The following is a 27,507-nucleotide window of genomic DNA, read 5'->3' as shown; positions in this document are numbered from 1 at the left end:
AATAAGTAAAGTACATTTATATCTGTTTGTTTGTTATAGGACAGAAATGTTTAAGTCAAGTCTGATGTTGCCTTGCTCAAAGAAGTGATCCCAGTCTTTTCCCACACAATGAGACAGTTTGTTGGGTAATTCAGTGCTGATTTTCTGTATCGCTATCGGATTGGTATCGGCCGATGCTACTGTAAAACAGTGGCTCTTGAGAAACAAGCCGTCACGGAGCATAAAATGAGCTTTTATTACGGACTATATTTTGTTATCAATCTAATGTCTCCTATCCTCACTCTCTTTGGTTTGTAACGCGTCCTCCCTCTCCGTTTGGTTTTGTCTCGAAGACATCAGTGCATTTTACTACCCCGTTATGAATAGAACTAGTCATTCCTGGCTATCAGGAATCCACACACCGAGCCAATATTCTGCCAGACAGCCTCTGACGGTACAGATAGCCCAGTCTTAAGGAGGCGCCCACCATTTCCATCCACAAGTTCCCATGTCACACTGATCCTGACACGCACATGCACCTGCTACGCATCTCTGCCAGGGAAGGGAGTAACCATGACAACCAACATCCCAGGGTCTGTGTGCTCCGGGCTCATGACTGTGCAGCTTGCAGGTGCTCATCCGGTGCCGATGCCAGAAAGTCAATTAGGAAGATGGGCCTCTAACCATCTCCAGCCACCAGCTATTGACCAAGCTGCACGCGCATTCACATTCATATTAACGGCCCCCACTTCCTACATCTCCTACAGTGACTGCTGTGATGGTTTAGATGAACACATGGCTTTGATTAATGCAGCAAGGTCCTACAGTCCGGCCTAACCTGCACTCGCAGACCGGCTCTAACAGCGTTTGTCGGTCGAGTCACTACAAGCCTGTTGTTAAAGCCCGAGTAGTAATGGTGAATCTTGGCAAGTGATGCACAGCTCTGGTTAATAACTTTAATTGCATTACACGTGGGCGGCTGGCAGCATAGCCATGATCTCATGATGACAAGGCCAGGAGAAGACAAAAAAAAAACAAGTTAAGAAAGTGAGCCATTACCAGAACAAATCTTAGTACATTAAAAAACCAATTCCTCCTATTAATAACTACTTGGGGCAGGAATACCACAGGTAGTTAGAAAAAACAAACATTTAACTCTTCAATTCATCTTAATTCGTGAGGTTTTAACTCACAATCCCAAATCTGGGGCCTGTGAGCAGTATGACACGTAGTAGAATCAAGAACAGCACCAATCTGATGTAGGGGCGCTTAACATAAACCTACAAAGGCTTGTTTTAAATCAATACACAGATCACAGGTAAACTCAAAACCCCTTTAAAGCACAATGGGGGAGACACTGCTTCGCCAGCTAAATCTATTCATGAACCAGCGCACGACTACAGGAAGACGTTAGTGTATGGTGAGCAGGGCAGGAGAGCAAGCTGTGTGAGCAGTAATGAATAAGCCAGCATAGCTCCGAGGCAGGTTAGCAGACAGGGGATCTGTGATAGATAGCATCACTATCATGCTACTCCAATCCATTCTCTCGTCTGTGGTGTCTGCTGCCTAGAAATGAATGAGCAGCCTGGGTGCCACTGGCATCCCCAGCTCACTATTTTTCGGAGCCATAGTGCTGTCAGACTGGGGGCTGGGCGATATGGCTGAAAAATGTATCACGATATGAGTGTTTCATATCAGTCGATACCGATAATTATCGAGTCGTTTTTTTTAACCTATTCTACCCAGACTTCTCAACTGTGCTGAACTGCATCCGTTATTTCTTTATATGTTGTTTTGTCGTACGGCACTGCTGCCGTGTACGTCTTGATCAGAGGTAGCGCTAGACTTTTTCGTTGTCTGTCATTTTGACTGACGGGGTCATAAAAATCCCGTCATAACCCATTTTTACCCAGCACTTTAATTTTTTAAAAATGATAACAATGACATATTCAATAGCATTTAATTAATTTTTAATTAATATTCAGTAGCGTTGGAAAAAAAGATTTGGTTCAAGAATCAAGAATCCTGGATCTAGAGTCTATTTAACCGGCTCAGTTGAGTCCTACCACGTTTGATTGATATAAACGGCACCATTCAAACATCTTACATCTCACTCGGCAGAGAAACAACACGTACTAACCGACTTGACCACTAGCAAACTAAGGCAATCAGACCAGACACTCACTCACTTATGCACAATACGCAGAGAAACGAAACTTAACCGACTCATAACTGCTGCTCGTGGATCCCTGCTTAACCGAGTGAGCAGCCACTCACGCGGCCGGCAGATAAATTAAACTTAACCGACTCTTACACTACTACTCAAGAGAGACAAGAGCCAATTAATATGCTCACTCGCCGCCAAGTTTACAGACAATATCGGTCTGAGCCCTGTCTGACTTAAAATAACCAAAAAATTGCCAAACTGGTGACGTGACCTTTCCTTTTATATCTACAATTTCCTCTCGCTCTGTTGCACTCATATTCTCCTTTCACTCCACGTCGTTCTTTTTCTTTTTTTTGTTGATGTTGTTGTCGTTGTTGATGCCACCAACCCACCTTTCTCTGCCTACATCCCCCAGAATGACTTGCAGTTCTGGCTCTGGGTTTTCTTGCTTTTTTTACTCTAACGGAGTTCAAGTGAAATTATCGAACATATTTTCTATTGATATCGATCACGTGTCTATCGCGATCTATATAATTATCGTTTTATCGCCCAGCCCTATGTCAGACCAGAGTTGAAATGCGGATATGAGCTTTATGCAAGTAGATTTCAGATTCAAGGTGTTGAATTAATCCACAGTGAATCAGAAAAGAACTTGGATGAACTTATGTTTCTGAATTCACTGAGAAACATCTAGAAACTTTTGAGAGTTAGCGGTTGAGTGGCAAGTCTCTATTGTGACTTAAAAATGAAAGCCTGAACCCATATTTTGGAGTTCCAGTTAAATGAACTGTATGACTGATAAAGCTGTCATTATCACCTGCTTTTGGTAGATGCAAAGTGATAAGAAAACAAAACGTTGCTTCTGCATTACCAGACTTTTTCAGTTAAGTGTCATTAGCAAGCTGCAGATTAAACTTTATTTTTATTGTGTAGTAAAGCTTTTATGCGCACCTAAGCCATATTTCATAATAAGTGCTCTCTAAAGTAAAACAGATGATCAGTTATTCTCCCACTGACGGCCCGTACACACTATCTTTCAAGGAGACATGAGAGAGAGACAAAGTACTTCAAAATTTCAAAACACGGAATTACAAAGACAATAGAGTCGCTTTAATCTGCTGCTAGTAGGATACCATCTGTTATTAGAGAGTCCTCAGATAAAAGACAGGGTGCTTCTCTCTGGTCTTAGTCCAAACATCTTTCTTCCCAAATCTTTCATCTGCAACTTTCACACATTTGTCAGTGCTTTGGCCCAAAGCGGCGTTGCACTGACAAAACTCTCAACTGCCTCTGCATGGCTAGAGGCTGAGTCAATGAGTCCCCAACAACAACAAAGACTTCCTTTCATTTTCAATCATACAACCTGGTGGTTGATGTGTGCATGAGTTTGTATAATCAAAAGCATTACATTCCTTGACTTGTCCTCACAGTAGTTAGGCATGATTAATATGCTGATAAAAAAAAGATTAGATGCTCAGGAGGGGTACTTGGTTACTCATGAAAATAGAAGATGAAAGATGTAAGATAAAAAAAAGAAAACAAGCAAAGGGATGAGCGTGTAATCTGTGTATAATGTAATCTTTCTGGAACAAAGACCTACCAGGCTTCTGGTCTGACGTGGCTAGCTTCTCCTCCTGGACGGTAGCCTGAACAGGCTCTGGATCCGAGTGCAATGGAACAGCAAGTAATTCCGGTTTTGGGTCATTGTGCATTTCAGGAGGCAGCTGAGTGCCAGGTTCTAGGTCTGTGTGCTTTTGAGCCAGCTGTAGGCCAGTCTCAGAGTTTGTGTGCATGGAGGCTGGCTGAAGGCTGAGCTCTGGGCCGGTGTCCATATCCTCTGCCTGTAGCGCCTGCTCTGCAGCAGGAGACCTGCAGTTGGAACAAACATAGTCCTCTCTGGGGTGGATTTCTGCTTGGCCTGAGTTCTGACGCTCGCACTCCAGGTGTAGCCATCTGAAAGGAGTACAAAGGAATTTAAGAGATAGTTTGACAAGGATTTTGGTGCAATACTACGATTTTGACGTACACTGCCTGGCCAAAAAAAAAGTCGCCACCTGAATTTAACTAAGCAAATAGGTACGAGCCTCCTATTGGATAATTACTGCGTGCGCGATTATCTTTCATCTGGCAACAAGTTATTTAACCCAAACTGATGCAATGAGTAGCTTCTCGTTTCTTAAATAACCGCGTACTGAAAGACACATCCTGTTGTCGTGGAAAAGATGTTAGTCTGTTTGAGAAGGGTCAAATCATTGGCATGCATCAAGCAGATAAAAAAATCATCTAAGGAGATTGCAGAAACTACCAAAATTGGGTTAAGAACTGTTCAACGCATTATTAAAAACTGGAAGGATAGTGGGGAACCATCGTCTTTGAGGAAGAAACGTGGTCGGAAAAAAATATTTGATTGATCGTGATCACTTAAACATTTGGTGAAATCAAATCGAAGAAAAACAACAGTAGAACTCAGGGCTATGTTTAATAGCGAAAGTAAGAACATTTCCACACGTACTATGAGAAGGGAACTCAAGGGACTGGGACTGAACAGCTGTGTAGCCTTAAGAAAACCACTAATCAGTGAGGCTAACTGGAAAAAAAAGCTTCAGTTTGCTAGGGAGCATAAAGATTGGACTCTGGAGCAATGGAAGAAGGTCATGTGGTCTGATGAGTCCAGATTTACCCTGTTCCAGAGTGATGGGGGCATCAGGGTAAGAAGAGAGGCAGATGAAGTGATGCACCCATCATGCTTAGTGCCTACTGACTACCTGAATATACTGAATGACCAGGTTATTCCATCAATGGATTTTTTTCTTCCCTGGTGGCACGGGCATATTCCAAGATGACAATGCCAGGATTCATGGGGCTCAAACTGTGAAAGAGTGGCTCAGGGAGCAGGAGACATCATTCTCACAAATGGATTGGCCACCACAGAGTCCAGACCTTAACCCCATTGAGAATCTTTGGGATGTGCTGGAGAAGGCTTTGCACAGCGGTCAGACTCTCCCATCATCAATACAAGATCTTGGTGAAAACAGAATGCAACGCTGGATGGAAATAAACCTTGTGACATTGCAGAAGCTTGTGCACACAATGCCACAGCGAATGTATGATGTAATCAAAGCTGAAGGCGGTCCAACGAAACAGTAGAGTGTGAGACCTTCTTTTTGGTGGCAACATTTTTTTGGCCAGACAGCGTATTTAACAGTTTGGTTTTCTCACAGTTTCCTCAGCGTCACCGGGGAACATCACTTTCACGGGACAACGGCACACACATGTTCCTTACCTCTTACACGTGTGGCAGAGTAGTAAGTCTTTGTGGTGCTCAGGGTCCACGATGCAAGCACACATAGGACAGCACAGAGCAGGGTCCTGGTTTTGGACACATTTCTCACACAGCAGGCTGGTGTGGTGCCACTGCCCGTTAGTTCGCGTCCCACACTGGAGGCACACTCTGCAGTTCTGGGGAGAAAAACAACATGACATCAAAAGTCATCAAGACACAATGCGATACGATTATTGAGTTTGTGCTACACAGATTCGGCGGATTGGTGATGGAATGGATATTTTAATTTTTTAGCTTAAATTCAACTATTAGACACAGTTAAAAAAAGTTTATACATTCTGGAGAGGAAACTCATGCACACACACGGAGAAGATGCAAACACAGAAGGGCCCCAGCCGCCCACTACTCAGAGGATAACGTCAATGTAAATGTACGTCGTTAAGTTTTATCTGTCTCTGTGCGCAAGCTGCTAACAGCTTGAAAATGCACTGGAAAACAACACAGTCATGTTAGCAATTAGCATCAGCGCTTGAGGGTCTCGGTCAAATAAAAAAAAAAAAAAAAAAAGGAGAAGAAAAAATAAAAATATGAGGGAACGCAACGTCGAATCCCAGGCACGCCGCTGACCACTAACCAACACTCGGTTTTAGCAACAAAAACTCGCTCAGTCCAAATACCGGCGCTGCCGTCTCGTTTTGAGGTCAGAAAGCCGGCGGATCTTCTTTGCTGGCGTGCACGCATTTAGCAGCAGCGCTACAGTGGTGGGTGGTTTCATTTTTAGTGAGCAGGCAACTTTCTGGGTCTTGATTCAAAGAATTCTCACACTTGACGTTTGAGTTTGGTGGTTTCGGTTATTTTCAGGATTTACTGGCAGCGGCAGCAGCAATAATTGGCATAGGCTCAAGTATTCTGTGCAATTCAATGAAGTAGAATTTTGCAAAAACATTACATATCGGGTGAAGATTGTTAGGTGCTCATCATTAAAGCAGTCTCACTGGTATGAGTTAAAGAACAGAAACATTCTGATCATCTTTGGCCTTCAAGTAAAATTAAGACAACAGAAATTGTTCCCGACATTCTCCCCATGACCCGGTGACGATGCTTTCTCATGAAAACTGTAAGTGTACCGCACAAAACGGCGACTTGGCAATTTAGTCGACCAACTAGCTTGAAGTAAGCTTGTTTTTTTCCTACAGCTCAGTCCGCTAATCTGGCCCTCAGATCAACATAAAGACAACATGAGAGAAACATCACAGAGCACTGAAACTGGAACAAGGACTCATTTTTCATTGATCTCTACTTCAGAAAAACGACGAGAACAAACCCATGCGAGTTGGAAGGGGGATGGTGGGGGCAGGAGGCCAGGCGAGTGCCAAGGATGTGTGTGGGTTGTAATGCTCTTGTGCTGAGTCACAGAGAAGCCAAGTGTGAAGACATTTCATCACCTGCTACCTCCAACACTGTGACGTACTCTTACCGCAAAAAAAGCAGTGCACGGTAAGCAGCCAGCTGAGCAACACACACACACACACACCATTTGTGCATGTAGACCCAAGCGCACATTGTGTTATCTCACAGCACTGAGGCTGAACTGAAGCCTTTAAAAGATCCGTCGGCGTGAGTCATTTAACCACAGAAAGAGCAAATGCAAACCACCTAAAAGTCATATTCTCACACATATGCATGCTGTGTCAGAGCCAAGAATCATAGCTTATCATATTTTTTTTCGCACTAAATATACGTTGTACGTGCATTGGAGAATTTTGGTTTAAATGGAAATAATCCGGGAATCATGTGCAAGATGTTTCCATTTTAACCCTGTGTAAAAGTTTTACTACAAAACCAGAATAAATATTTATTTTGTATCATTTGAATTAAGCCACGCAGCATTGTATGAGATCTTTCCTACCTTACACCTCCATCCATTGGTGGGAAGAGTGTCCATAGCAGGTTGCAGACAGAAGGTATGGTAGCCTTTGTCGCACATGTCACACACCAGCATTTTAGTGTCCTCTCCTGGGTTCCTACAAAGACAGAGAGAAGGTCGTATGAAATAGGTTAGCACGGGACACTGATATACGGTAAATAAACTTTTTATTGCAGTAATTAGCTTAAGAGTTACAGTCATCTTGTTGCTTGCTAGGCTTCCTGAATTAAATGTTTTTTACTTTTTAGTTCCCCACTGAGCAACTACCTCTTCAGGTGTAAGTTTGAACTAACCGATGGTTTTAGTAGATAACTGATTTCAGTTTTATGGGAACTGTCAGGTTTATTTGTGGTATTAACAAATGGGCAGCAAGCTGCAAACCCATCCTGTTCTGAAAGGAGCGTTTCAAACGGGCACTGCACTAGTCTAGTCAATCTGGGATTACATGAAGACACAGAGGACAGGGAGACAGCATAAATCTGAAGACTGCAGGGCTAACCTAAATCCCATTTGCTACAACAACAAGTGGATCTCTAAGATGTGCAAACAGTGCAGACAAACACTTCTAAGAGTTTACCACACAAACTATATAATACCATTTTTTCAGCGTTTTTTTCAGCGTTTCTCTCTCATTTTTTAAAAACCTCTAACTTTTGTTAAAGGGTCTCAATTAAGAACTCAATCATTTTTATTACTGTACAGTTATGACAGTCATCAAACCTGAACTTGATAAAACAAGTGTACTACACTGATAGCTAATGTAGGTCAGTGTTTTAAACCAACGTCAGGCCAGGTGTAGATTAAAAACGAAACAAAACAAAACATAGCCTAGTCAAATGAGGACTAGATGAAAAGCGAGGGACTAAAGACTTTTTAAAGACAATTTTCTGAACTCTTGCCGCTTAACATCGTCATGTAACTTTTCCTAAACTGTGACCTGGAGGCAAATGTAAGCGCCTCATTTTGACTCCAGTTTATCGTTCACGCATTGCGGATTCAGAGTTTAAGCCACAATAAACAGGACTACATCCTGCTTAAAACAAGATAAAGGTGCAGATGCCAGAACATACAAACGGACCTAATTCCCATTCTTTGAAGTCAAATTACGATTATAATGCGTAACACACACACACAGTTCACATCTTTAACAGAACACACTGACAGGCAAAATATGCCTGTCAGCATATCATCCTAATCAAAGGCACATTATACGTGAGAAGTTAACTTAGTATTATCAATATGTTTAGACAGCTGAGGTTAACGCTTACTGGGAAAACTGCAACAATAATGCACGACTGTCACAATGATTTTACTGGGACAACTCTGCAGCTTGGACATTTTAAGATTTGTCTCAATTTCTGTAGGTTTTCCAGGACACACAGAGAGTTGACTTGCAAAACAACTGCCTGCTCCTGTAGAAATCTTAGCGTGCTAAAATACTGGCTCAACTGATTCACTTTGTGGTTTGGCAATCGGTTGAAGAAGTAGTATTCAAATATATTTGTATTCAAATATGAATACAAATATGAAAACACTATGCCACACTCAGTCAATCATGAAAGGGTTTAAGTTGGCAATCCTGAACCATTCTAGTGAATCAATCAATATAAAATGAATTCCTATTCCATCTTTTACACTTTACAACAATATACCATAAACCCTTTACTCTTCTTGCAGAATATCATATGCTGCAACAAAATAAGACTGTTTTTTTTTTTTTATGTAAATACAAAACTTAAAGCTCAATGGACAGTGGTCACCCAAGGCAAATAGGTCAGCTTGCTAAAGGAGCTCCTGTGTTTAAATAAGGTCAGAGGTTACAAGACTGAGCTTCAGGGTACGACATCCAGTTAGCGCCTCACAAACCACAGAGGTAAACAAACCAGCAGTGAGCGTGATGCCTGGTGGCTATCCAGAAATGAAGAAGGAAGAAGAAGGAGGCGAAAGACAAGCGTGGACAAAAACCTTCAGTATGCGATGGGTTGTTTAAGTGGGTGGGTAGATGACTCACTTGCATGTCTGGCAGACTTTGCACTCAGGGCACTGCCAACCTGCCCTCCTTAGAGGGGTCACAGCCATGTCCAGGCACATCCCATGGTAATGCAGACCACAACTGGTGCAGAAGAGCTGGTCCAATAGGTCCCCCGGGCTATCGCAAAGTACGCAATTTACATCATCTACAACTATGGGCAGCAAAAGGAAAAAGAACAAAGTCAGAAAATACAGCAGTCACAATATGATTTAGACAAATTTCTCAGAATACTTCTAAATTTTTACACACCGTGTATGGAATTGTATTAGACTTACATTTGTGAATGGCCAATTCAGTGTGTTCTGGGCAGAGGAGTGAGAGACTTCTGATATCCTGAAAGGTCCCAGCTGCCCCCGCACAGGGGTAATGGTAGAGTTGAGCACATCCTTCAGCACAGCACTTAATGGATGCTCCAAGGCGCTTACAGTATGCACAGTGCTGCAGAAAAAAAAAGAGAGAAATCTCAAAATATGCCTAAAATCTTGTTTTGCCGCAGCTAAAACGATTCCATGAGCAGCAGCAGAAATAAGATCTAAATCATGTCCATACATGACAGGACTTATCTTACGCAAAGCTACACCCTTGAATGTAATATGGTAGTATTTAATGCAGCAATATTGGGGAGTGGGTTCTTGGTGTAATGGTCACACTAGCACCTCATTCAGTCCCTATTTTTATCAATGTGCACTAATAGCCAATCTGGCCATCAAGTGGGAGGAAGTCTGATTGGCAGCACATGCGATGGACTGCAAACACAATCCCAGAGCTGTGAGCAGTACCACTTCTACCGCTAGGAGGCAAGGTGCCATGAGAACTCAGTCCTTTTGAGTGGCGTGACCTTTTCCATTTCACAGCCGAGAGATCCACGCTGCCGGGCCGACCTTTACCAGCCAGTCTGATCCATCAGCTTTGCTGTGCCTCACTGAAGCAGTCCCTCCCTGCTGCCCCGACACATTAAGATGGTGTTAACACCCATTAGTCCACGGATGTTCTCCCTGACTCACCTTTGTGCTCCCTGAGTCAATGGCTCTGTCCACATTAAGCAGAGATTGTCCCTCGCCCTCGCAAACACCGTCGGACCACAAGGCACAACTCTGATGTGCCCAGCATTGCCCTGAAATATCAAGACGTGACGGAGTTGATTGCAATCAAGAATATCACCAACATGTAAAGCATTAACAGTGCAAAAATATAAAAAGGTTCGGTCTATTCGTCTTACCTGACTCAAAGAGAGACTGGACTTTAAGATCTTGTGGTAGGCCGACATGAGAAAGCTCGTCCCAAAATCGACTGGCTGGGTCCGGTTCTTCCTCACAGCCTTCAGACCCACTGGAACAAAGATAAAGGTTTGCAAAGAAAGCAAGTCAGCAAAGAAATTTTTTTTCTGTTTTTTTTTTTTTTTAAAAGCACCATTAAAAGATGTGCTATGTGAAAGAAAGACAGCCTGAATCAACTTAGGAATGTATTGAGGACAGAGGCATAAAGGTAGAGGACGATGTGCAGTTTTTACAAAAGCAGAGAAATGAAGACAGGGAGAATAAGCTGGGGGAAAAAATGTTAGAGAGCAAATAAAAAGCTGTGGGGGAGGGGAGAGGAGGGAGGAGAGGAGGAGGAGGAGGAGGAGGAGGAGGAGGAAGAGGGCCATCTTGTTTGGCGTGTGCACAAGAGGCTAGCTGTTCTGTCTCATAAAATCTGTTGAAAAGGATGTGTTTCTCCAAGTCCCTGGCTTGAACTAGTGAGCAGTATAGCACGCAAGAAATGTGGAGAGGGAGCATTAGCATTTAAAAAGGACCCAGGTTCCAGTAAACAAACACACGGCCAAAATCGAGTGACTGGTTCCTGAAAACGCGACGGCACACTCATGACAAACAGCCTTGACAGCTTATTGTTCAATGTCCAAGTTTTAATAACCAATTATGAGAGACAATATTCCTCCTCCTCACATTTCCGACGTCTTTGTCCACCATCTCAGCCCCTCTGACAAATCACACCCCGTGTTCCCTCCTCTTCCTCTGTGTGGAATAACAGGGGGCTGGCCCCGCTGACCAATCACACGGACAACACACCAGCCACTGGTTGGCTTGGCATCCAGCCACTTCCATACCACTCTCACTGGCCATTACAGTAGTGGGAAAGCAGAGAGACGTCGAGTTGGTTTCAAAGGACCAAAACAAACTAGGCAGCTGTCCAAACGAGTCCGAGGAGGGTCCTTTGTTGGCACAGCGTGCACGTTTGTGTGCGCCCATACACACGCGCAAACACAAGACCCTTGTGCACCCTTCACCTGATGTAGCCTCACTGTGTCTGGGGACACCATGTATGAATGAGTGCGTGCGTGAATGTAGAAGGATAATCAATGACGCATCAATACTGATTTCTCAGGGAGGATCTAAAGGGCTATGACATCTAAAATAGAATTCTTTTGACATCGTTTTCCATTAGACTGGGGTAAAATAAAGTAAATTAATCAAGAAGCCTTTAACAAATTCAGATTCCTTGCAGCTCATTAACTTATTACAGATCTCTCTCAACCAACACTGACAACCAAACCATTTGTGTCAACAGCATCAGCCCGGCCTACTTACTTCTTTTCCTTCTGTCCTGAGGTGGTCTCTCCGGCCATTTTTGGCTGAGTGGTTTTATCACCATCACCGCTATCACTTGTCGAGCCTTCTTCACCTTTTTGGCTGAGGAGGTCGTCGAGATGAGACGTGGCGTTGAATACTTGCAGATCCCCCTGACCCAGAAGGCTACGGCCACCACAGTAACAGAAGGCACAGAGACGCTCACTGAAACAAAAGAAAATGGGTGGTAGGGAGTGTTTAATTATATATACCTACTGTGACTTAATACAGTGGCACGCATGTCACCATGAATTAAGGCCTCCTTCTTCTGGCAATGGGACTGACTTAAAAGGCAACGTACATAGAAACCATTACAGCCAGCCGGGGCCCACTGTCTCCACGCACACCAACGCACATAAAGAAAATACTAGAATAATAATGAAATAACAGGTAATCCTTTCTCACACCACTTACCGTGCAATGTTGAATTTAATGGTAGGTAGACATGTTTATGTTTTGTTACAATTTCCGACATAATTAGATTTTTAGACCGCTATGTCTAGGGATGCACCGAAATCTTTCGGTGCATCCCTAGACATAGCGGTCTAAAAACAGAAACAGGATGTTGTGATGATACAAGCAACAACCACAGCAATTTTTTTTTTTTCGGCCGAAAATTTTCAGTGCATCCCTAGCTATGTCTTTGCTTTTAACCGCAATAAATAACAGTTATGGATACTATCTTCACATGAGACAAGAGTGGTAAAGGGTGGGGAAAAATGAATGGTAGCCAAAAGCTGGGAAGTTGAGAACTAAAATAGGCTGCAAACACCTATCACTGTTTTAAGTGATGAGATGACCTTGTTAATAAGATCCCAGGAGATGCTTCAGATCTGCCTTCCATCACTAACATCGATAGCACAGACAGGCCACAAGATTGATTACAACCTTTAACGAAGTGGCACCTGGGAAGAGAGTGCAGCCTCCTCCAGCTGATGACTCCCAATTTAATTCCATCCATTCATTCATGTGCACAAGGCAAATAGAAAGTCACGGTGGTGGACAAAAATAGGCATCTGCACACGAGTGCTTATCCACATGCATGTTCAAATAAACACACGCGGTTCTTGGTTTCTAAAAACAACTGTAGTTCAGGCTAAGGTTAGTGTTTTCTAACCTGCTTTTGACTTCTCTACTCGCTGGGACAGATGGTCCTGCTGAATTCTCGGCTGGAGGGCTCTGGGCCAGAGGGGAAGAGGGCTTGTCCTCCTCTGGCACTTCAGTGGTCACCACTTCCACAGTCTCCATCGGCTGGATTTGTGTTTCTGGTGGTGAGAAAATAAAACATAAAAATGGTCAGTTAGTCACCAAGGAGAGGACTGAGCATTGTTTTTATTATCTAGTGCATCTGTGAGCATTATAGCGCATTCAGTTCTGGCCTCTGTGCCGTTAGCCGCTCTTCAGCTCATAGCCAATTATGAGTAAATAATCAGCATACAGCTTCTGACAGATACAAGCTGTCATAGGGCAGGTTGATTGCATTCTAGTCGGTTTGCTCCAGGTCAAAACGCGGCCTTTATGAGTGAGATGGATGATAAAATATGGAGCCATATGCCCGAGCACTGATTACAGTAAACCCACTGGGAACATCAAGCTCGTGTACAGAATAGAAATAACAATGGAGGCAGGAAATAAACAAGAAACATGGCAGCCAAGATGTCTCAAGAAGTGGGGTTTAATATTAATGAGGACTTATTTTGCCTGAATAAAAACTGAACCCAATCAGGAGAGTTTTTGAGATAAAAATCCCCCAAAAAATGCCTCAATTAACTTTACTAATCATTCAAAACAACTCCCAAAACTCCTCCTCTCTGAGACTTTGGGCCGTGCAGAATTTTATTAATATTTCATCGACATGTAATTAGGCTAATACCGCAATGATTCTGTGTCATCCAATGGAATTACACAAGGACAAATTCAAGCTCATTACCTCCTAATAACCGAGTGTACCTGTGGAAGGCGTCTTATAGCCATGGCATGAGACTGAGGTGGGGGACACTGTACATCACTCAGATAAATATGTCGCAGTATATGGTTCGATAAGGCAGCAAGCATTTTTTAAACGTTTTTGATTGTAATGAATATGAATAATGCAAGTGGTGAGGTACAGGTGTCACAAAACAGACACAAGATTAACCCAGGGCATCATAAAAGCTATGATATACTGAGTGCAGGTTCAAGCAGTGCAGCTCTAAGGATAGGCCTATATACAGTCATGGATTTCATTTTGGCAAAACCCCAGAGGCTGAGAGAGACAGTGTGGGAAACCACTGTGTCTGAAGTGGACATTGCAATAGAACAGGTAACATGGATTCCTGCTTTCATAACATGATTAAAAAAAAAATGTATGTAAAATATTTTAAAACTGCCAACCATTGCTTATTGTTGGTAAAGTACAATAAAACAAAAGCAAACCACTGGCAGACTAATATTTCCCAATATCTCCAGCACAGCTACAGAGCAGAGCACCGAGATGTATGAGAATGGGAGGCACGGTCACATGATGTGATGTACACACATAAAAAAGCACATAAATGGGTCTGGAGAGACTGATGGGATTTTAAAAAGCTTTTAGAGGGCATTAGCCTTGGGCTCTTTCCCACTGCACCTCAATGCCAATCTCAGAGCAGGAGGAGAGATGGAAGCAGTAAGGGGAGGAAGAAAAAAAAAAAACACACCCACTGCAGCTTCACAGCTCAGGCTAAACCCTTTCAATTATAGTCCTCAAGAAGCAGCATGGGGTGCTAAGAAAAAGCTCTCATCCATCCATCTCCAGGAGAGGGAGACTCCTCTACCTTTGCTGAAATACCCACTGAAGCACTGTTCGATTGCGGGCGCCTGGACGTGCAAGTTCAAGTTTTATGTCAATACCAATAAGACCAGTGTGTACACAAAGGGGCGAAGAGGGGATCGGCAAATCTCACCTGTGTCCTGAGGGTCTAAGGACTCTGTTATCTCAGTCCCATCCATGCTGTCCTCCTCATCCACAACAACCCTCCCTCTGGTGCGACCCCTAGAGTGAGGAAGAGACACAAATGAATAAACACAGGAAATGAAAAGGAACGACACAAGAAAAACTGCCCGAGTTTGCCTCGGGAGGGGGGAGTGGCTGCACAGTCATGAATTAGTTAAATATAGTCACAGCTGTCACTGATTTTTAATGGAGGCACTCAAGTCGCCGAGCAAGGCCAAAGAGCGGTAGTGGGGTGAGCAATTCAGACAGGAGTTTATAGATGAAGGAGGCCTATGATGGATAAATCTGCTCAAAACATAACTAAAATAAAATCTGAGTGCAGGGTGTACGGGGTTGTGACAAACCCAACGCTTTAAGGGAAGTCCTTGGAGAAGTTCAATAACAACCTTTCAGTTTCAACACTGCTCCCGAGGGAAGAGAATCAACACCGATTACTCAGAATACATCAAAATGTCAGCGAGATAAATAAATAAACAGAACTACAACGTCTCATTAACATATGTAGATGACAACGTCTCTGCTCGGCAGTTAATCATTATTTTTCAAGCTAAAGCGTTTAATTGTTCCACGCAAATAAGAGGTGAAAATTTGCGCCTTTTTCTTTTAATTACTTTAAAATTTAATTTTTGAGGTGTCAATGAGGTCGATGAAACAAAAGTAATGAAAACAGAAATAAGACGTAGTTCAAAATGAGCCCCCGACAACTGTAAACTTGATTATCCTTACATGCCTGGCTGCTGAAGTCCTGAATCGACTGGATTCCGATTCACAAGGTCCCGAGTTGATTTGATTCAATTAAATATCCATTCATTCATATTCATATTTCATATTCAAAGCAATTTTATTTTAAATTAACACTAAAGTGGTCATTGGTTTCAGGCATTCTGGGTATTTCAAAAACACTTGCTTAGATTTACTTTTGCGCAGCTCTTCACTGTTAATTTTAAATCCAACCAGCTGTCGGGCCTGACGGTTGCTCTCAGGGTTGGAGCTTCTGTCGCGTTTCGGATCTCTCTCACGCGTGGACGAATCTCGTTGCGCAGTCTCGCAAAATTCGACGCGCAAACCGAGTCTGGCGAGACGGCAGCGTGATTTCTCAAAAAATCTTTACATTTTTACATTAAATCTCTCAAATCAAGATTGATTTTAATTGGGGAAAACCCAGCCCTAGATCTGAGCACATTCTCCATCACTGCCCCTCTCTATCTACCAAGGTAAACAAACATTTATTTCTATGAATTAGTACATTTACAAGTTAGGTTAGGACCTCCACAAATTTGAGGTACAAGTCAAAAATGTGTCACGGCCACAGATGGGCGTGTCTCTAAAAAGGTGATGGTTTGTGAATAAGGTCAGTGATCTACTTCATTTCCCAGTGACTAACACAAAATGATTTTCTCTCGTGTAAATTGCAAGATCATCACATTCAATAGTCCAGCAGATATTATAAGCAAACAATTGTACCTGTGCAGCGATTAGTCTCAGAATACGAGCAGGTTAATATTTTCATTAAAACCCAAAGAGATACACGAGTCAACATCTGAGAGCATGAACTACACGCTGATAGATGAATTTATGGCAGCAAAAGTCTTGGCACAAGCCTTGACGTTAATGAAATACTCAGACCCTTGTTGTGGTCGCTCAAATCTCCACAGCTGACAGTTTCTCTCACATCTAACAAGCTGACCACGAGAGCCGACTGTACCAAACACTGGATAGTAAGTTATCCAAATATATCTCGTTAGAGCTTCTACTCAAGATCGTTTTGAATGCTGAAGGCAGCTTTTACTCTATTCCTTCTGTCAACTTTTAACACATATCCTTACTATTAAAGGAAAAACAAAAAAAGCCAAGATAAATTAAGCATGGTACTTCCCATATCTCATAAAATATGCCTTGTCAGCATATCAGAGAATGAAGTCATGGTTGCCAACTTGAAGATGCACACACATAACACTCAAACTCCTCCTTTTTTTTTTTTATACAGCACATGAAGACCTCTCCGTGTCAGCATCATCCTCCAATGGGAGCCGAGTAAACCTAATCTTAGAAGCCGCATGTGGAGGGGATAATTGTCATGGATACAAATTAAATAGCAACATCTACTGTTAGCATGCTAAGTGGGGAGAGCAAACACAGCCCAAATGAGAGCAGCGTGTCTCTGGGGTACTCGGGAGGATACAGCGGGTTGGCAGCGAGGGAGGAGATTGGGGGAGGAGGGGGGGTAATTTTCAGTGCCACTGGAGAGAAAAATCACAAATGGCTGGACGCCAACTCAACCCCTCCCTCTAAATGACTTCCATGGGGAACAAACCCAAAACACAAGAATGACAGAAGAGGCCTCTAGCAAACCTTGGCTAAAACGTAATTACCTGTGAGCTCGAGTAAAACATAAATATCTTAATAAGGTGGAGAGAGAAATAACCAGATTTTAACCAGCAACTCAGAGCTGGGCTACAGAAAGGGCCGTTACGCTTCAGTTTAAGATTACACATACATACAATTATTCTGATAATGAGTTCACCATTTTTTTTTAATAATTTCCAGCAAACATTCTTGGTGTTTAGTTTATCAAATGTGAGTGTCTGAATTTATACAACCCAAGAATGACCAATTTCATTTAAGACCGTGATATAAGAAAAATAAATACAATGCTAAAAGATACACTTAACAAAGCATAGTTTATTTATTAACTGTCATTATTTGTCTTATGGAGCTTTGATTATTTGCTCAGTACGACTACATTTGATCAAGATGATCAAAAGCTACATAAAAAGCTGTATACATCTCTGAGGACCCAGCTTAACATGTTTACAGCCACAGCAGAGCGACAGACCCATTTACATATAGTCATATATTACACTTAAATCTAGTAAATTCCACCCCTTCAGCCTCACAAGCTTTCATTTACAATTTCACAGCAAACCCTCACTTTTTTAGCTAATGACATTTAAGTGGCTCTCTGATTGCAAGAAGGCAAACCCAAATACAGAAATTAGCGGCGTGTGAAATTTTCATCTATGATCCCAATCTGGCGTAAACACACACACACACACACACACACACACACACACACACACACACACACACACATATATACACACACACTCGCGCACGACGTAGTTGGCGCTGGTGACGTCTTCACATAGACTGCTGCACAACATTAAACTGTAATTATACAAAACTACGTTAAAGGCATCAAATTTCAGCATGCAGACATCCACTTATTCCACTGACAACGTTCAAGACTAACATTCAGCCCCATACTCTGCACAACTTATCCCCCCTCCCACAGTCCCACCACAGGGAGAGAGAGAGCGAGAGAAAAAAAAAAAGAAAAGGTGAAAATAATGCTGTGGTAAGTAGTCCCAGCTAGCTGGGTGCAGCCTGGAAAACCCGACAAGGATCACGCCGTCCTGAAATGGACTGACTAGCAGATGGAGCGTGGGCAAATCTAGTAAATTCCAACAACCAGGTCTACAAGAACCATTTCTGACACATCCTCCTTTGTCACAAGCAAATTGCCTTTAACACTTAACACTGGAAATTTTAATATTAATACACACAGAAGCAGAAGAAGGTGGCTGGTATCAATGCAGGATTATTTAAACGATTATTCACAGCGCTGTGAAGTTACTGTACGCCAACGTGTATGTGATTGAGAATGGCGTGCCAACATTGCCAAATTTTAGCACTTTTAAAACTGCCAAAAGGGTAGTTTTATGTCCAAGGACCAGTCCCCCGATTAGCCTACATTTTTTATGACCAATAGCAATATTAGAAAACGGGGTGCACTGGATTGACTGAAAGCCCACAAAGCTCCCATCGTTCTATAGTCAGCCGAGTGGGGGCATATTTTAAAGGTTTCTGGAGGTGCAATGGATTTAATCCAATCAAATATGAGATGGAATAAATATTTATGGTATTAATATTGAGGAAAATAACGGCGATATTCAGCCACATAATCAACAGCATCGTCAAATATGATTTTCACGGACATCTGCCGTGTTGATGCCGACCACAAACCCCTGGTCATCACGAAACCAAGCCGAACAAAATGCTCCAAAATTCATTCGTGACTAGCCTTTCAGCATGAAGCAATTCGAGCCAGTCCCAGGTCATCCTTCGACTGTGGCATTAACACATCGTCTGGATGCTTGCAGATTAAATGATCCATTGGGAGAAGGGTATTAAGATTGATTGAGAGGACAGACTAAGGAGAGAGTTAAGAACCTTGCAGGCATTATTTTACAGAGCTGCTGCTCTAAGCTGCATTGTACGTTGCCATGGGAGTCCCAGGGACTCGTACAATGCCTCATAAGAAACATCTGGGCTGAAATTACTTGAGAAGAGAGCTGCTTAAAACCCTTGTACGAGTAGGTCATCTAACGTAGCTGAAACCTGGACGTTCGACCGAGTACGTGCTGCCAGGCAAGCGACAATGTCTTCAGTAATGCCATCAACACCAAACAATATTCTGTAGTTTCAGAACACATTAAACGTGCCATATATTGCATTATAACCTAGACTGCATTTGTTCTCAGATATTTTGCTTAACTGAGAGTCTTGTTTTTGATATCTTACAATGCACCACATTGAAAATTTTAGATTAAAAAAAAAAGGTATTGGGTCAACCTTTTGTCCGTCATCAAGATTTCATGGTACACCTTTAGTGCTGCTTCATTACCAAGTACTTCTATCTTGTATCTCTTTCCAGGTTATGTATTGAGGTTCTGCATTGATTGGACCTGTGGATGATCGTTGTGTATGGCCTGACTCCATAGGTGACGCTATGATGGGGCAGATTGACCACAAGCCATTTGCTGCCTTCGAATGAAACTCCTGAGCTCATGATTACGACATGAAGAGTCATGTACAAGAAATGTTTGCCGCTCCAGTGGCACCACTTGCCCTGAGTCATGAGAAGACTTCTACTAGGCAACTGTTGGCATTAGCAAAGGCACCGTGAAGCGATGAGTCTGTTGGGAATGTCAACATTTCCCTCATATCAAAATTATAACAAAATTAAATAATATGCAGTACAGTGAGAATATAAAATTCGCTGAGCTATAAAGATACAAAATGGCAAAGGTAAAAACCTACTTCTTTCTGTTTTTAGACGTGGATAATGGTGGTGCCTGGGGTAGGCTGGCAGCAGCAGCAGCATCCTTGCGCGGCCTGCCACGTGGTCGCTTGTCTGCCTGGGCAGGACTTCCTGTGGACGTGGCCCCTACGCTGCTGGAGGGCGGCGAGGGTCCCTGGTCAGAGGGTTCCACAGTCTTATCCTCTGATGACATTCTGCAAAGCAAGACGAAAAATGTGATCGCCATAGGGGTTACATGGCAGGTAACCAAAGCTCGGAATAGGGGACAGGTGTTGATTTGCACCTAATTTGGTTTAATACCACCAAGCTTTTCTAAACAGTGGATGGGGAAAAAGTAAATAACAAAATTGTGGAAGAACATGGCTCGCAGCTATGTTCACTGATGAATGATATCTAAATATTCCTATATTTTTTAAGCATTTTAGCTTTAAAATTCAGAAAAAAGGAAGTGAAGCATTCGTAACAAGAGCTAAGGTGGGATGTAGCCCCATCAATAGCTCATGTGTGCCAATCAATTCTGATAAGTATTCACACAACTGCCATTTGTTCTTTGTCTTAATTGGTCCAAGATCGTCACCAAATAAAATTCCCTGCGTCATCCTTTTGGAAGTTAAGCACCCCTACATCTGATCATAGTTAACTGGTTTGATGCATCTTGGATGTTTATATACTCAGAGTGCATTATCCAGCCTCAGATTCTCATATTTTTCGCAGAACCACAATAAACAAATAAAGTTAAAAATATTTCAACTAGGAGCAGAGACGTATTCATCGACTTAGCTTTTACCCAGTGTGAGCAAAGTGTAATTAGCGCAATTTCCACTCCTTACCCAAAGCCACTGGACATTTGTTATTTGCTGCAGCCCACCCACTGACGGAAAATCCACAGCAAAACCCTCAACCGTAAACATTGCTGATTTTTAGTTGCATTAAACCATGTCCAGTGAAATTTTGATGTTGAATGTGCGCAATGGAGAAACAATGGCAACTGGATTAAGATATATTCCAGAATATTAGAACCAAGGTTGGATGAAATAACGACCACAATATAATTTTTGCTATACCTTGTAAAGCCGTGTTTGGATTAATTAGTTTATATTGGCAATAAAGCAAAATTTGCAAACAATAATTGGACCACTGGATTATATTTGTTTTATTTGACATGTAGTTTTGTATGTTTTGATGCTGTGAGAATTTTATGTCACTGAGCTGTATTACTCCGTTTTATTAATGTTCAGAGGAAGGACAAAAAAAAGAGAAGCCCAATGGAAAATAACACTGGGGCACATTGGTGTCTTCACTGCATTATACACTTTTGTCCTGTTGTCCGCATGGCTTCAAAAAACACTGGTCACATTTTTGGAGCATTTCGTGTTATCAAGTGTTCTCCTCTTGTTAGCAAAAGAAAATTTCTTGATGGAAAGCACAATCGAGAGCCTACACAAGGTGGTTTATTTACAAAAATTGACTGGATTCTCTACCGCTCTACGGGTCTATGGCTGACCTTCCACCCACACAATCAGTGTTGTGCAACTAAATTAAATTTAATGTGAAAAATGGACTAAGTGCACATTTTTAGAAGAGCAGATGACCTCTTCTCCGATCGTTCTGAAACGCGCCTTGCTACGTCTGCTGCAGCCTCAAGCATTAACTAAAAAGGGTTGGAATCAGCTCAGGCAGCCATGTTGGAGCCGACGTGCAACGCAGCTGCCTCTTGTGGAATTCTGGGGTAATAGGAACAGCTGGAGTCACGGAAAAACTTGAAATCATCATGTATGATAGATTGCACAGGTAAATATCCATTAACAGCAGGCAACTTAAAGATATTAAAAATCCATTTGGAAAAAGGGGTTAAAACGGGCTTGTTTTGAAAGAAAAGACTGTTTGCAGAATGAAGTAGTACCCCAGGGTGAGAGAAAACAATTTCAAAAATGTCACTTTACACCAGGGGCAAAATAGTGCCACACTACACCTTCCACATACCCAAAGAGCTCCTCGGCCAAGTCTAGTTTGTTCAGCAGGGTTGATAAAGGCAGAGGGTATAAATAGGGATTCGTAACATTTTAATGCTTAAACCCATGCAGTGACACCTGTGGCTTGAAATAACTCATTAATTAAAATAGTAACAACTCAACTGGAAATAGCTTTGTCCATGAAAGTCTGTCTTTTCTAGCACGCAACTATGTGAACATGACGGCATTCTAGCTCAAATGTGAATAGAAGCATGTGTGCATCTGCGTTGAGGTCAGCAACGGTCCACATCCGTCCAGGAATATGGTCAAAGTTTAAACTTTGCTGCAGGGAAGTGATGCAGCACAGCAACTATTTTGCTAATAATTGAGAGTAGAACTTTTGCATGATAGGCACAGATTAAGATTTGTTTTCTTGACGTAATGTGTTTATGTAGCCGTTTCCAGTAAGCAATCTCAGACTGTGTTCATTGCGTCAAGACACACAAATGACGACTTCATTTTAAGCAATGCCGCCATTTACACTTGCCACATAACGGCTTACGCATAAGCTTTTTATTAAGGCATCATGGTCTCTTACGCACGTCACTGATTGTGTTGTGCTCTGAACAAAAACTGACCCCACAGCAATGCTTGTGTGAAAGAATCTAGTGCACACAGTGACAGAAGCAGCTTTTTCCACATGTCTAGTGTAGACAAGGACAAATTTTAAGAGGCAGGTAAAGACATTTGAGCAAGAATAAAGACATTTTTCATAGCACCCAGTAGATTTTCGTAACGCCTTTGTTTAAATCATATTCAGACTTAAAGTTATGCACAATTAAGGGTGTGGTCGCTTTGAGTGACAGATGGGTGCCATCTCAGGACGGTGGATGTCTGCTTCATCACCATGCACCAACCCAACCCCGCCACCTCTTTGCAATAGCCAGGAGTTTGGGAGACTCAGGAATTGACAAAATGGTGATGGCCTTTGCCACCTACATTGAGCTTTAAAACAGCTCTTCAGAAATACTGTGGGTGACATCACAGAGGTTTTATCCATCTCGTCACTGTGTCAGACATTTCTTCACTATTGGAAATACTGCCTTCTGTTTGGCTGAAGAGCATGTATGGTGCAGAAGTTGCAGTGTCTTACTGACAGTATGTAGCCATAGTCATAAACAATGGTGTCTCTTGTCATTCATAGATCTCGTTCATTGGCAATTTTGAGGTTGCTTACACACAGGAGTTCTTAAATCTCCTCATCTCTATAGCTCAACATTTTGTTGGCATGTTTGTGTAAACGACCCTTCTTCTCCACCCTCATTTCCAATTTCAGATCTAGGTAGCCAACACTGTGAAATCTGTTCATTGTCCGAATGTTTCGAGCTCTCAATAGACCAGGAACAATGAATCAATGATGAGTCAATTATGTAAATACATTAGTTAGTGTGGAATATGTTAGAGCCTTGTATTGTTTACTTTCGTCCCTGATTACGGTCCCGGACAGCCATATGAGCCAAATGAGATTTTCACAGGCCTGCTAATTTTTTTTGTTGCAGAAAGTTGGACTAGAAATGCTCTGTTGGGAACTGGTTACGCTCCATCAAAACTTTACCGGGCTTTACGTTTAGAATGACTTTAAGTGGTGATGGACAGAAGGGTAAAAGCGATTTAGTCATACCTGAGCGCTGTACAACTGAATTTCTTTACAACAAAATGGCTGCCGTCATCTGTCCCTTAGGCCATTAGACTATACAACGCCTCCCTGTGAGGAACCAACTGGACTGTGATTATACATATATATATATATATATATATATATATATATATATATGTATATAGTTTTATTATTCTTCTATTATTATTCCATATCTGTTTTTTTTATGTGATGAAGATGAACATTAACAGCGAAATTATTTGTTAATAATGCCTCAATCGCTTAATGACACACACTATACTCTGATTAGTTGTTGGACTATCCAATTGCATGCAAAGGTATTTTTTTTTTCCTTTATATCAGTTGAAACGTGCCCCATAATGAAATCCCAGTGTTACCAGACTCATTCTGATAAGAACTGAGTCTGGCTACAACGGGTTAGGTCTACAGTGCATACCTTTTGCTTTATTAGGTAAACGGTAGATTATTAGGCAAAATCTTTACATTCAAAGATTTCAGATGTGAGGAAATGATGGGATTGTTTGATCAGGACTTCATAAACATTACAGTCTTTTACACATGAAGGCTTTTATAGATCAGTTTTGTGACGAGGGAGTAATGTAGAACAATGGTATTAATTTTAAAACGTCACTTAACTATAAGAACTATAGGAGCTCTGTTTTTGTCATTGTAGCACATTTGTTCCAAACACACAGACACTAAGGCTTGATCTTTTCAATGAAGTGGAATTGTTCTGGGATCTGTAATGCTACACAATTATGAAACCATTTTTTTTTCTTATTTCCATAAACTAAGCATCGTACCTTGACCTTTTCAGGGCGAACCTGGAAATGAACGGCAAAGGACAGACAGAAAAAAAACCTACATTTTTGCTAATCATACCAACTCGTTTCAAACTACACGTACCCTGTTTTCCATTGTAATAACTTCAGAGAGGGAGATATACACCTACAAGCTTGTTTTTCTTGTTCCAAAATGAAATGACACGAGAGCACATTATGAGTAATTATGAGTGGCAACAAAGTCAGTTCTATTTGTGGACATTAATGAGCCATACATTTAACACGACATTATATGAAATTATCAGAAAGATCTCAGCTTGAAAGACGCCGTCGTTCGCTGCTGGTTTGTGGCAATTCTCTCTTGCTCTAGTGTCTACATTGGCCTCCAACAGCCTCCAAGCTCTGTGGACAGATGGCAGCCAAACACCCAAACTCCACAATAAATAGTGACCATTATAATAATGGCCGCGCTGTTTTGTGTGGTTATTTGTAAATTAGTAATCTGACCGTAAATCTTTAGATAAGAAACGTGCCCTGATACAGTTCGGAAACACTGTACACAGATGTAATAAATATGTGTTGGACCCTTTTATAAGCAGATTTACAGTTAAGTAAGCCTCAGCTGGAGTTGATGAGACTTACAACACTTGAATGTTGGGGCATCTGAGGTTAGGATCCGGTGACTACCAGGCAGTCACGACCACCACAGGCACAATTGAAAACATGCTAGCGTTAGCTTTTGTTAACTCAAGCTTGGGCACAAAGCAGTTGCACACAGCTAACGATAGCTAGCCTGTTGTGTTGAACTCCTTTTTTCTTCGGCGACCACAGACAAAACTAACACTGACACCGTCTATATGCGACAGAAACTGTGGGCAGAAATGAAACCCCTCTGCCATATTTAACTGGCAATGGTAGATTCGGTTTACAGAGACATAACTGAGTAACTTTGAAAGAGGCATACATAGCAAACAGGTTACCCATGGTTGCAGTTAGTTGGCCAACTCATCGCCTACGCCAAAAACACCGAGCACTGATGCTTTAGCCTTTCTTTGTCCCATTGCTATTGTTAAATATAATAGTCTGGGGACGGTGGTGGCTAGCTTAACGGGAAACCTTAACTACACCATCCATTAGCCAACTTCCAACTGGGCACAAGGCGATGATGGGCATTTGTTCCCAACACACACAAAGGCTCGGTCTATTCAATGAAACGGAACTGTTCTGTGGATCCACAACGCTACACAAAAAGTGAAAATGATACGGTTACACAACGGCGTATGCTCCGATTTGGGATTTTTCGTCAAAAAGCAAACGCTGGGTCCGTGTGTCCGTTGACCAAATACGCTGTGTAAAGCTTAAAACGTTAGCGTTACCCCCTCAATATGTGGTTATGTAGCACCCGTGAACCGTTCAATTGAATACTCCGTTCCGTTGAATAGTCTGAGTCATGAAAGCCAAGGCGGCGACAAACCCCCAACATCAGACTGGAGGAGGATAATGTTGGCTCAGCCTTACTTGAAAAGGGCGATTTCCACCCAAATCTAGCTTGCATAAATAAAAAGTTAAAGTTCTCCGTGTAGCTTACCTTCCAGCCCTATGAATAGCGAATTATCCTCTTCATGTCCAAAATACTGGGGGGGGGATGAAACGTCGCACTTTTATCACCCAGCTAGCTAGCAAGCTAATCGAGCTAGCTAGCCTCTCTCCAGTGAAGCAACACCGCAGTTCTCAAAAATGCATAACGCATATCATTATATTCCAGCGTTGCAATGTTATTCCCAACTTTGCCCATTTGACGCCAAAGCAGGAGATGTAAATCCAACAGGAAACCGCTTCACTGGCACACGCATTTGCTGGGATCACTTTCCTTTCTCCAATGACAGCTGTCGTCGCACGAGTTCGGGTTATATAGCTAGTTGGTGTTAGCCACCCAAGTCTACGGCCAACAATTTTACCATTAACGTGTAGGCAAATCGGAGCCAGAATCCAAGCGGCTGCAAGAGTCAACACTCCGTAAGGGAAACTTTAAATGTGAATCCTCGGGGAAAGTACAGCGACGCGCAAAGCAAACGCTGGGTGCCGACCGCTGGGTTGGCAACTGGTTCTATTTTCTTCAGCTGCGACAATCTGCGGGACCAAGCGGCCAGTTAGGAGACTCTCTCAGCCAGCCTGCCACGCAGCAACAACCGCCTCCAAAGACATGTAAAAACAACCATTAGCTCGCCGGAAACACCATCCCGCCTGCCACACTGACCGAACCGCGAAATCACCATGAAATATCACAAAATTAAGTTGAAGATGACGCTTCGGTGTACTCTATAACGGTGGCCATATCTAATGATAAGTGGCACCGAAGCACACCCCCCTCTAGGCTCCTCGAAAACTAGATCCGCCTCCTCCTTGGAGAACTACGGCGCGCAAATCTTCGCAAATCGGCGCCGCTCGTCGAGAATGGGGAGTTTCGAGAGTGGGGCAGATGTTTAAAGACGTCGATGAGTGGACATGTTAAAAAAACACCCCGCAAGCCGTTTTACAATTTCTTCAAAATACTCTCTGACCCTGCGGAGGGATATGGGCATTTAGTAAATAAAATAATGGCAAGGGAAGGAGGAAAAAGATGGAGGCTGGACTTTCGCCGGGTTGGAGGAGGACTGCTAAACGTTGGTGCTCCGGCTCATGCAAATCTTCGCCAGCGGCAGCAGCGACTATGGTAAATTCAGCTGTCGACAGCATTCCTCATGGCAGGGACAAACACAAATATGGCTTGGCTTTAACGCGGTGGCGGCTGTGGTTAAAAGTGAGAGCAAATGGACCTCGAGTGGCTCCCTTTACGAACAGCTCTCCCTTTCCCTGCTTTCCCGTCTATGGCACACACACACACATTTTCTCTCTCTTACGCACACTCTTTCTCTCACTCCCTATGTCTCTTTCTCTCACACACTCAGCCGTGCACAGCTGCAGGCCTTGCATCAAGTAAAGGTAGTCCGCAAAGCCGCGGACAT

The 27,507-nt window shown here is 42.5% G+C and overlaps 1 protein-coding gene across 13 annotated transcripts in view; it reads right to left on the bottom strand.

The window, feature by feature from the left end:
* kmt2cb (lysine (K)-specific methyltransferase 2Cb) overlaps positions 1–26,823 on the bottom strand; it is a 60,874-nt gene extending 34,051 nt beyond the window's left edge. For 12 of the 13 annotated variants that reach the window (XM_084546380.1, XM_084546388.1, XM_084546386.1 and 9 more), the window contains exons 1-12: positions 26,091–26,823; positions 20,090–20,284; positions 14,937–15,025; positions 13,130–13,277; positions 11,974–12,177; positions 10,608–10,717; positions 10,393–10,502; positions 9,664–9,826; positions 9,368–9,539; positions 7,339–7,453; positions 5,430–5,605; positions 3,747–4,099 (exon numbers count right to left, since the gene is read on the bottom strand). In XM_084546380.1, coding sequence (XP_084402506.1) covers positions 3,747–4,099; positions 5,430–5,605; positions 7,339–7,453; positions 9,368–9,539; positions 9,664–9,826; positions 10,393–10,502; positions 10,608–10,717; positions 11,974–12,177; positions 13,130–13,277; positions 14,937–15,025; positions 20,090–20,283 — 1,834 coding nt within the window. In that variant the 5' untranslated portion in view covers position 20,284; positions 26,091–26,823. Of the gene's footprint in view, positions 1–3,746; positions 4,100–5,429; positions 5,606–7,338; positions 7,454–9,367; positions 9,540–9,663; positions 9,827–10,392; positions 10,503–10,607; positions 10,718–11,973; positions 12,178–13,129; positions 13,278–14,936; positions 15,026–20,089; positions 20,285–26,090 lie in introns of those variants that run through there. The other variant, XM_084546382.1, reaches the window with a different exon arrangement.
* Between the last annotated feature and the right edge of the window lie 684 nt (positions 26,824–27,507).

This window comes from Chelon labrosus (genome assembly GCF_963514085.1).
Source record: "Chelon labrosus genome assembly, chromosome: 6".
Taxonomy (NCBI): domain Eukaryota; kingdom Metazoa; phylum Chordata; class Actinopteri; order Mugiliformes; family Mugilidae; genus Chelon; species Chelon labrosus.
Note: the sequence above shows the minus strand (reverse complement) of the source record. Positions and strands in the feature narration are given on the sequence as shown.